The sequence below is a fragment of the Etheostoma cragini genome, chromosome 16, assembly GCF_013103735.1.
Source record: "Etheostoma cragini isolate CJK2018 chromosome 16, CSU_Ecrag_1.0, whole genome shotgun sequence".
Classification (NCBI taxonomy): domain Eukaryota; kingdom Metazoa; phylum Chordata; class Actinopteri; order Perciformes; family Percidae; genus Etheostoma; species Etheostoma cragini.
Genome location: NC_048422.1, coordinates 17,284,977 through 17,296,767, shown reverse-complemented (window position 1 = coordinate 17,296,767; position 11,791 = coordinate 17,284,977). Strand labels below are relative to the sequence as shown.

Below are 11,791 nucleotides of genomic sequence, written 5' to 3'. Positions count from 1 at the left end.
TCTGGCCACATTAATCTTCATGAAGATATTTCCAAAACACAATTGATGGGAACAAATTCTGCATTTCCTTATAAATGTCAAACAGTATGCATGCCACATGGAAATATGGTTACCTAATGTGTTTGTTAAATGTTTTGGATTTGTCTTGTCTCCATTTGATGTTTTACAGAAAACAATGTTGCAAGGGCTTCAAGTTTGTGCTGGGCCAGTGCATTCCTGAAGGTAGGGGAAATTTTTTGGATGTCTGTCTTGTGTATTTGTGATCACTTTGGAATTCTCTCCCATCATGTTCCATGTGGTTGTTCTTAAACAGACTTCACTTAACTTTATTATAGTTTAACTTCACTGAATGTGTCATAACTCAATGACAAATTGGAAAACAAAACACTTAAATAAACTGACAGATACTGTAGATGGATATGTTATCAACTTGATTTTTTTTTGTGTTCACACTGATGAAATGCCCAATTCATTCCTGCAGACTATGATGTGTGTGCTGGCGCCCCCTGTGAGCAACAGTGTACTGACCATTTTGGTCGAGTGCTGTGCACCTGTTACCCCGGCTACCGCTATGACCGTGAGCGCCACAGAAACCGAGAGAAGCCCTACTGTCTAGGTGAGACCTTTTACAACACCTCATGAATATAATTTCTCTTTAAAAACAAGAATATGCATTCTCATTTTGTAACAGATAAATGTGTTAGAAGCCACCAGAGTGGAGCTTGGCCTGTTAGAAGATGATCTCCACCTAATAGCATCCTTAAGTGCAGGAAGTCTATTAACTATTTCACACAATCTCTGGATTGGATGGTTTGGGTGATTCTTAATTTCCAAACTGAGTTTGGCATATATGTAGAGTATTGACTGTATCAGGTTATTTTGATGAATTCTGCAGTTGATGTTAACGTACTGTACTTAACAACCTAAAGTTTGAGCCAAGATGGTGGTAACCGTGCAAGATTGTTAACAATATAGCTTTTCTGTATTTTTGTTGAATGTGTATGTTATTGGTAAAACACGAGATCCAGGGTACAAGTGGCCGAAATTGGTTTCCTCAGGTGTGTGGCTGGCATCTCCCTTAGAAATAGGGTGAGAAGCAGAGTCATCCGTGAGGAGCTCGGAGGAGAGCTGCTGTTCATTTGCGTCAAAAGGAGCCAGTTGAGGTGGTTTGGGCATCTGGTAAGTATGCCTCCTGGGTGCCTCCCTAGGGAGGTGTTCTAGGCACGTCCAGCTGGGAGGAGGCCTCGGGGAAGACCCAGTCGGAGCTGGCTGTTGTGGCTCGGGAAAGTTTGGGGTCTCCTGCTGGAGCTGCTGACCCCGCGACCCGATACGGATAAGCTGAATGGATGGATGGATGGTGTATGTTATTGGATATGTGTGTGTTAATTGACTTCGCCTTACTTTAATTTGCTTGTTGTCTCTCTTCTTTCTGTCTGTCACTACAACAAATAGACATCAACGAATGCGCAGACAAAAACACGACTACATGCTCTCAGATCTGCATCAATTCTGTGGGGAGCTACAAGTGTGAGTGTGAGAAAGGCTATTTCCTGGAAGAAGATGGGAAAACATGCACCAAGGGGGAGAGAGGTGAGAATAGTATTTTTACTCCCACATTTTGTCTTTACTCAAGGGCACATCTGACTGTGATGTGGAGCTCACCACACATTATTCGTTGAGCAAAAAAGAGATTGAGGGCAATGTACGCTAGGAGTATGGCAAACATAGACACCTGGTAGTCATTACACATCCCAGGTCCTTTTGCCTGTCAGAACATATCTGTCTCCCAAAAATACTGCTGCCCTCGTGACTCCTGGTCTTTTTTGATTTGCTGGATACGTTTGAGGCGATGATAAAGTATTTTTTTGCCCCATATTCAGTTGCAAATGAAGCGGTCAGGGGCTGCAGATTTGCTACTTCCTCCCATGAGTTTATCTTCCATTACCTACTATAGCATTTCAGGAGAAGTTGGAGAGTGAGAAATTATGGTTCATATAGTAATGCTTCTGCTTTATGCTTTGTAAAGTAGTGGGGAAACTAGTGTCCAGACACTTTCCCTCTTCCATAAAACATATGCATTTACGGAGAACAGCTCATTCTACTACGGGCCAGAGAAAAAACAGGAGCTCTGTGCTTTTTGTGTTCTTCTCTTTTTAGGATTGTGCAAATGTATTGCTTAAACTTTAATCATAGAAACAAATGTCCTCAGTAAGTAACTTAGTCTGGCTATCACCAGACCAAGCCAAGGTCAATCAATAGATTTGAGACTGATAACGTGTGGAGTCGGCTGTGTATTTTCTCTGCACAAGAGGCATGACCAACGGATGAGTTGAAATGACTATGTATACAATTGGAAAGTCCTTCAACCAATCAGACCCACGATCCGGGGGACGAAGAAGCGACAGCGGCATCAACTGGTTGCTGTGCTTCGGAGGCCATCTCTATCGTCATTGTGATAAACCTGCCAATAGCTTGCCTGGTAGATAGGCCAGTTTGTGATTGGTTTCTGCAAAATTGTGAACTGAAGCAGGAGAATTGAATGGGCAACGTTTCCAAACCGAGCTGCTGGGTGAAATCAGATCGCCGGCAGAGTGGGCGGTGTTGACCCAGTCTATAAGTAACCCATTTTTTTGTCCAATACTTAAGTATAGAAATATGTAATTATATTGCATTATTTTACCTTCAGCAAAGCCAGAAGTCAGACATAAGCACAGCACTAGTCTGCCCCGTGACTCTGACAAATTTACTACACCACCTTCTTGTCTAAGTCAAGGATTTTCAGTGACCTCCAACGCTCGGGTCTCACAAATGACAGTTAGTTATGCTGCACTGTATAAGCCACTCATCCCCTGGTTAGCACGCACAGTTTAAAACAACCCATTAAAATGTTACCAGGCTACCACTGTGTGACTTGGGAATATCGACCATTCGTTCATTTTCTTTTAATAGGATTGCTTTAACACAATTTTTTAAGTAAACATTTTTTAAGACATGTTTCTCAAATCAAATCACATATTTAGCAAACAAGGTGATATTGTGTTTTTCCTGAAAGAAACATTTTCATACATTTTTAACCTCTGTGACAGAATTGTTTTTCTCCCAATTCCCAGCAGTGCATCTCTTCGAGAAGTCTGACAACGTGATGAATGCTGGAACTTGCTCAGCCACATGTGACGATTTCCACCAGATGAGGATGTCTGTCCTGCAGCTTAAACAGAAGGTAAAAGTCATAAAAAACACGTTTCTATCTTACAGATGCATAATTGAATTCATTCAATTTACTGTGACACTACCCTGTTTCTATCTTAAATCAGAACCCTGCAGCTTTTTCTAGTATTCTATGGTTGACTGCAAAAGGACCCATGGGCATTAAACACACCTTCTTGATTCAGTTGTAACTGCTCCATTTATTTATCACAACCTAAACATCTCGCTTTATCTCCAAGGATCCCATACCTGACAGTAGTTCAGAAACAACAGCAGGCTGATCTTTACAACTTCCTTTAGATTTATTGTAGCACTTTATTTCCTAATAAGGAAATGTCCAAAAAAACTTCCTTTGCTGAATTCTTCCGTTAGTGAGAATTGGTAGGCTATTTGTGTGAAACTCAACACTGGGGTTATATTTCCCTGTGTGTATCACGGACGATTCGAGCACGAGTCTGTCAACAGTGGTACTCAACACCCTTGGCTGTAACACATTATGTATTGCTTCCAGCTGTGTTGTCTCTGTGCTCATGCAGCTATACAGTATATGATGCCTTTTTCCTAAATGTTTATGACAAATAAAAATGTAAATTATTACATTATATGATCTTAGTATTTTATCTCATCATTACAAAGTATCTTATCATTTACTCATATGCATCATGTATGGATCACACTGTCCCAGAATATAGTTTTGCATAATGCTCACTGATCAGCAGGTGAACCACAGTGTGTGTGTGTGTGTGTGTGTGTGTGTGTGTGTGTGTGTGTGTGTGTGTGTGTGTGTGTGTGTTCTGAAGGCCCTTGCAGCATAGCGAGGTCTTTCATGTGTTTCGCTCTGGGATTGCCAGATCCACATGGTGTTACAGAGAGATCAAAGATACATTTTCCAAAGGATGCCTCTTAGCATATAGAGCAGGAACACTCTCCTGGTCTTGCTGAATAATGCAGAGGGGTTGCCTGGCCCTCCATCTGTCTGGGTTGCAGCTTGTAGCAGATGGAAGATCACCTTTCATCTTTGGCAGGGAATATACTTTTAACATAATTCCACTTGAAGTTGGCCTCTTCAGTGTGTAATTTTCCTGTCTTGTTTGACACTACAGGATGTACCAGTGTATGTTAAACAGTTTTAGGAATGACAACCACATCATTGGTACGCATTTGGATATTTGACATCATTTCTACATTAAGGAAATAAAGACTTTTAATCCTTGGAAGAATATGTATTTTTTTTGGCTATGTTCTGTATTATAAATATATATCACTTCTTCAATTATATTTGGTGGACATATTTATTAGCCTGTTCATTCATTTTCTGCATCTTTATTCAAGATTGCCATGCTGTCAAACAGTGCTGACATCCCTGAGCAGATGACCAGTGAGAAAACCTTGATGTCGCCCATATTTCTACCAGGTTCTCCAGGTCTCCCTGGTCCTCCAGGTAAACACATGATTCTTAAGATAATAAAACTGTGTCAGACTCTGCTTGAGGAAACTGGCCTGCATCCAGCAGCACTAGTCTGAAGCAAGACTTTAGAGCCTACTGCCATGCTAGTGGCTCCGGAAGCCCGTACTTATCTGTGCTTTAAGTTTAATGCTTACATCAGCATGCTGACATGCTGACAGGGACATTATTTACCATGTTCACCATCTTAGTTTAGTGTGGAAGCATGCTAATATTTGCTAATTAGCACTAAACACAAAGTACAACTGAGGCTGATGGGTAACTCATTAGTTTGTAGTGCAAGTATTTTGTTATAAGCTAAAGTACTGGCCAAAAAAAATCTGATCTGGTGATGGGGCTCAATGAAACATAAGTCATCACTAGGGTGACAAGAATATCTGTATTAATGGCAATTCATGTATCATGGTAATTAATCTATGAATTGGTTATACCATACACTTAGAAACACAACTAGCAACCTTAAGGTGATGCAAGAGGAAAAGTCAGGAGATCGCCAAAGTCATTAGGATTCATAATCTGAAAACCATGCATGTCTGTATCAGAGTTTGTGCCAATGTATCCAGTAGATGTTGAGATGTTTCACCAAAAAAATAAAAACGTTCACCTGGTGGAACTAGAGGAATAGTTCATAACATTTAATGCCCAACCAACTGACCAACATTGCTATCTCTAAAGCCACTAGCATTGCTAAAACACATGTAATCATATATTCTATCTCTGATCTTTTTTGTGATCAGTTATCTTTAGTTCACTAAAATAACTCTGGATTGTTTTAGGAGATCCAGGACCAGAAGGCCCTCCAGGACTTGCAGGACAATTGGGGCCCCCTGGGCCTCCTGGTCATAGAGGCTTGATGGGTCCCATTGGACCCACACCAGACCTGTCCCACATCAAGCGGGGCCCCAGAGGACCAGTGGTCAGTTAATGTATACTTTTTTTCCCCAGTGATTATAAATAAGTTAGTTTTTATCAAATCTACCACACAATGGTTTATCCCAGAAAGAATAGAAACATTTACTTAGTATTTTTATACAATTTAATTGGTCATATTTCTCAGATCTATCAACATAGGCTATTGAGTCAGCAAGTATGGAAATGTGTGTGTGTTCTTCTGACGCTGACCTCCACTGCTCTGGGTTATTCCTGGTTATCACAGTCTCTTAAGTCCACCTTTGCCATCTGTCGGTTCAGTTTGACACTTTACAGCTGAATTACTCAAATAATCTGGACAACAGCACTGAATGCAGTAAAACCTTGAAAAGGTCTTTGAACCTCCATCACTGTTTTTTGTTTATTTTTTCACCAAAATAATCCAAGTAATTTAGTAATCCTGCATCATGAGACAGGCCCCAGGACAGCTGTAATTGACTTGCCTTAATAAAGAGAGCATAAGTAGGGAGCAACCAGGTATCGACAATACTTCACTCATGCTCTTAAAGAAACCTTCTGTAATCTGAAAAAGGATGACACGCTAACGGCAATAATAACAAAGAAAGCAGAATCCATTTACAGTTTTAGCTGTTTTCTTTGGCATGCTGTGTTCTCGTGCAGCGCTCGATCTTGCCTGTGAGTGTGAAGTGAATGTTAAAAGTGTGGGATCTAAATCAAGAATGTGGCCACAGAGCCACAGAGTATTTATGCAATCTCCTTTTTTGATCAATTATACCATCAACAAAAATATTATATCTAACATTAAAACGTCTTGGTGCAAGGTAGGAAAACGCCATCTGAAAGACAGTTACAGCATGTGCAAATTAACATGTACGGGTTTTACAGTATCCAGTTGTATGTCTTTGAAGTGTGAAGGAAACTGACATAAACATGCAAAAGTGATTGAAACAGATATGGAATATATTTTGTTTTTGTTTTCATTTAACAGGGGCCTCCAGGAGCACCGGGGAAAGATGGCCTAAAGGTGAGGTCAGATGCTCTTTTGTCACCAAATCTTGTCCTATCTGTGTAACATAACTTTTCTGTAAGAGGCAACTATTCTAAAAATAAAGAAAAAAAGAACCTTTTGTTAGTTGTACATTGTAGAACGGGCCCAGCATGTTGCCCCACAGGCAGAGGAGTCATTCATGTTGGAAGCAATATTTGACTCTTGGCTCACTAAACCTGGCCTCTCTCAAAAGAAAGATAAGAGTTTCAGGAGGTTCAAAAGTAACAACAAAATACATTTGGCTCATCTGCCAACACCATGTCTGTCAAAAGATATTTCTCAATAGCCAAAATGTTTTTCAGCCTTTCCAAATATATACAAGTGGAAAACCACAAGCCAGGTGCCAGGATTTTCACAAATCCTTAGTTTGTCCCAGTGGGTGATAGGATCACTGCGCGTTGCTACAAGTTTACAGAGGAAGACTGGTGTGCCAAACAGCAATAGGCACTATTTTGATGCTCTTGTTAAAACTGATTTGGTGGAATAGCTTCTCCATATGAACACAAGCAGAGCATTGTTATTTGGTGTCTGAGTGGCCATATATAGGTTCAAATGATTATACCCGAGACCGAGCATCTTGGGGCCAAAGTTGGATTTGAGATTACAGATTTTATCAGAGGATCATGGTTTGTTTAGAGTGATATAACTTCTCACCTGCAAACAAGTTTCTCCGGCAACCTGAGTAAGAATTGATCCACATTTTACAAGAAAAGGAAGGAAAAAATGAAGAAGCTGAGGCCCCCAGCAAGTCTGTTCAAGTGGCAACCAAGTAACTTCCTCCTGACCACCAGTGTCGAGACTCTGAGAGTGGTATTGATTATCTAGAATTATCACATGGATTTGGTTAATAGTATCTTTGGATCAGCTGACGAAAGGTAGTAACCAACTTTCAAAAGGATAACTGGAATGTTTTTTTTCTGCATAGCCTCCCCATGAAGCCTGAGGCTAAATGTTAAAAAAAGGCTCCAATAGATGGTTAAGTCTTAGATTAAGGAGGCACAATGCAGAGTGCACTCTGGTCACAGTGAGATTTTTGTTTGCATTTTTTTGTATTTAACCAGATTTCCTTATGCATTCCTTCTCATTTTGTACTAATCCTAGAAAAGAAAATCAAAGAGCAGCTGAGGTTTGAAAAATAAGATGCCATCCTTGTTGTTTACAGATAATGTTATTTTGGCCTTCAGACATCTGCAGTGTGCATCAAAGCAGATAGTTTAGCTATTAATAGTTTAGCTATTATTGTCATTAATGATGATAACGCAATTATGACTGTCATTTGAGACCCTGGCAACAACAATAAAAGATGAGCAACAAATATAAAGCCTATTGGTAATAAAAGTCAGTATTATTGGGACTTTGGTCAAACACAGACGAGTCATCCATTTCACATACCAGTATCCCTGTTTGCTTAGCTTGTGGATCACGTATGGAACAACTTAGGTGCATCTGCTTTATTGACATAGTACCTTGGTATTCTTTCACTACAGATGAGATGTTTGTGTGGATAGATTGGAAGTTGATGGTAATCTGTTTCTCTGAGTAACAAATCCAAACCATCTGCCAAAACACTCACAGCCCCAGTGTGACCCAGAGCGTGTGCGTGTGCGCGTGCGCGTGTGTGTGTGTGTGAGAGAACAGTCCACACTTTTTTGTCTTTTACATGCACAGGATGCAGTTTTGGGAACAATTTTACATTTTGGGAAATACTCTTATTTAGTTTCTTGCCGAAATGTTAATGAGAAGATCAATACCACTCTCATGACATGAATGTGATGTTGTAAATTAGGGCAAGAAAGCGAATAAGCTTTTTTCCCCAAAATGTCAAACTATACCTTAACTGGCTGAGGCAATAATACTAAGTCTAAACTGATTTTAATCTTTAACAAAACATATTTCATTAAAATGATATGCTTGCTTATTTACTGGTTGTTAAATCAGGCATGGTTACTCTCAGATTTCTCTCCCTTCATCTAGCTCTGTTAAAAGGAAGTTCACTAACTAAAATTATATGAATTCTTCTCGTGCTTTCCCCCCACTGTAATTCATGTAAGCTAAATATTTTCTTGTTTCCCCAGGGGGATCGAGGAGCTCCTGGGCCAGTCGGACCACCAGTAAGATTCTGCCTATCTATATTGATGCCACACTATTGTACCTTGTTACCATTATCCAGAACAATACAGTTAAACAAAACCATTTCTGAAAAACAGACGACTATGGACTTTTGTGGACATTAGACACAGTTAATGATACTGTCAGACTCAAAGTAAATAGTATCCAGTACAGAGTAAGCATTATCCTCTTAGATAAACACTGACAGTGCTAACGTTAACAAATCATAAGAAAAAACTCAGTAGCCAGTGGTCTGTCGCAGACAGTCCATTGATCAGCTGGATTTCTGTTGGGATAAATATAGAGAAATGTAATCTTTCCATCTTAAAAAGAAGTAAGTAAGCTAAATTATGTTCACAAATTTGTAAGGTAATAAATCTTGTTACGTTATTATTATTTTCATTATTATTATGTTATTTACATATATTATTTGTAAATGAATTAGTTTTTGTCGTTCTCGACCCCCAGGGCCCTCCAGGCTCCTTTGATTTCCTGCTTCTCCTGATGGCAGACATCCGTAACGACATCGCTGACCTGCAGAGCAAGGTGTACGGTCGACCGTTGCACTCTCCAGGAGAGGACTTTCCTGCAGTCCCTGACAGCTGGCGGGACAACCAGGACAATCTGGATACAGGCTCAGGTGAGGACTACAAGGAGCCTCCAGCTCGAACAGGTGGGGGGTCTAAGAGGAACAAGAAGAGGAAACCAGCGCAAGAGAGAACAGACTTTGACTGGAATATTTAAAGAGAGTAAATTTAAATACTTATTGTCAGGTGTAAATATTGAAGTGGTTGTCTTTTCTTTTATTTAAACAGAATGTACTGTATTCCTGTCAATCAGATTTTTATTTTTGTATGATATATATACGTGAATTTGTGTGAATATTTTTTAAGAAAATTAGTAGACAGTTTTTTTTTTTTAATTCTATATTGTTTTTTTAAAACATGTGGTTCCTTCACAGCACATTAAACAAGTCTCTCATGAAAGCAATTTTTTACCTCTTCACTTTATGACATTATATTATTTTGTTGACCCTAAATAATGAACCAACTGACATTAGAATTGGGAGAAGATGGAAAAGAATACATGCATTGCCACGTTGCCAAGCATGTTTTACGTGGACATACAAGGAAATTGATTTTTTTATTCAATGTAAAAAAATAAACAAAAAAGCTGAACACAGATGGGTGATGATTATGTACTTACATAAGTAGGTGAAAAGATAGATGCAGTTTGGATGGCTGTGTGGATCATAGTTGACTGATAGTTCTCCACCAGAGGGAGACATTCTCAAAGATACTTCTGGGTCATTTTGCATTATTGTTGAAAATGTATTTATTAGGAGTAACCTCTTGAGATGCAGCATCTCTTTTTCCACTGGGTAAATAAATGAACAGTCCAAGCACAATAGACACAGCAATAAACAAAATGAAAACAGACACAAAAAAACATCATAGTCAGTTATACTCAAGTTTGAGCCGGAGTGAGAATGAAACTGGATATGAATAACATTAGAAGACGTATTATGGTATCGTAGAGGATTATGAACCGGTACAATTGGAACTGTAATTGGAAAACTGGGCATTTTTAAAAGAGTGGAGAGATAGAATGGATCAAATGTGTTTGTGATGTGTTTAAGCCTTTCCTGAAGTCATAAACTTGGTTTGTTTCACCCTTTTTGTTCACCCGGATCCCTTTTACTCATAACTTACATCTCACTCTGTCCTTTATTTGGACAAAGAGAAATTGCAGACATAATCTCTGGGACCTTTACCAAAACAAGGTGATGTCATTCTTATTTTCATAAGAACATGATCTAACATCTAAAACAGGCAGCTCAAGAAACCCTACGTCTTGGTCATCAGCACGGGTCCAACTTCTACAGCTAATTTATTATCATCATTATTAATTTTGTTTCATTAGGTGTTTATAACGTCATTGTCGACTAAATAAGTACTTTTACTTTAAGTGCATTTTGCTGGTAAAACTTTCCCTTAAAGAATTTGACTTGTAATGGTGTATCCTTTGCTACTTTTCCTAAGTAACATATCTAAACACTTCTTTAACCACTGATAAGCTCTGATAAATACATATGACCAAAAACACACCGCGTGAAATGATGTGTGAAAGGGTGTAGTAGACTGTAATGAAGAAAATTTACTCAAGTACAATTTGAGTTACTTGAGTTTTTTCTTTTGATGCCACTTTATCCTTTACTCCACTACTATAAAAGCTTTAGTTAAAATATGTTTAATTAAATGAAAAATCCATTATATATTTAATCAGGCAACAACTAATGAGCTTTTTTATTATCAATGAATCTATTCTTGATCAAATTGTAAGTGGTTAATTTGACTTCACCTGAGCATCTACAATATAAAAATGTTGCTTACCTGTTACTGTATCAATAATAATTCCACACATGATCGAGTGACCCTCTCAAAGGGGTCATTCTTTGATACTTTACATATTTTACTGATATTTCTTTGTGTCATTCAGTACTCCTTTAACTCCACTAGATGGCAGTCATTTCTCAGTCAGATTCAATGTGTCCTGTGTGATTCCTCCCCTCTGAGTGATGCACAGCACACAGTATTCAGTGAACTCAGACGATGCAGTGTAGTTCACACAGATGCACATGAAGATAATCAAAACCCGATTATGAATAACGCTTTGTGGAAATGTCCACTCAGCATGGGTAACGACTGTTTTCTTGTTTATTTTCCAACTCGATGACTGTAAGATGTTCTTATGGAACTAGGTTTATACTAACTATACTTTTTAAAGATTGTTTGACAACAAATTGGGCTGCCACCAGCAACATTAACTGAAAAAGACCCATTTAATACACTTTAAGAAGCAATACATGACATTTGAACATTTCAAATAGACATCATCCACGCTGTTTGATGTCAAGGAAAACTAAGAATTGTGTTGTCATAATAATCTATAGCAATTTTACTCATAATTTCATCAACAACACAACAAAAAAACACTTTTGAATTTCTTTTAGCGCATGCCAAGAAGGCCTTCAAAACAGTCAGACGCCAGCTTCGTTAAACATGACATCA

The 11,791-nt window shown here is 38.7% G+C and overlaps 1 protein-coding gene across 2 annotated transcripts in view; it reads left to right on the top strand.

Annotated features, from left to right (window-relative positions):
• The window catches only part of ccbe1 (collagen and calcium binding EGF domains 1), a 30,494-nt gene extending 20,791 nt beyond the window's left edge, over window positions 1-9,703 (top strand). The window contains exons 3-11 of one of the 2 annotated variants that reach the window (XM_034896786.1): window positions 170-222; window positions 482-616; window positions 1,453-1,590; window positions 3,114-3,220; window positions 4,540-4,648; window positions 5,449-5,588; window positions 6,552-6,587; window positions 8,687-8,722; window positions 9,189-9,703. In XM_034896786.1, coding sequence (XP_034752677.1) covers window positions 170-222; window positions 482-616; window positions 1,453-1,590; window positions 3,114-3,220; window positions 4,540-4,648; window positions 5,449-5,588; window positions 6,552-6,587; window positions 8,687-8,722; window positions 9,189-9,464 — 1,030 coding nt within the window. In that variant the 3' untranslated portion in view covers window positions 9,465-9,703. Of the gene's footprint in view, window positions 1-169; window positions 223-481; window positions 617-1,452; window positions 1,591-3,110; window positions 3,221-4,539; window positions 4,649-5,448; window positions 5,589-6,551; window positions 6,588-8,686; window positions 8,723-9,188 lie in introns of both variants that reach the window. The other variant, XM_034896785.1, reaches the window with a different exon arrangement.
• Window positions 9,704-11,791: the final 2,088 nt, after the last annotated feature.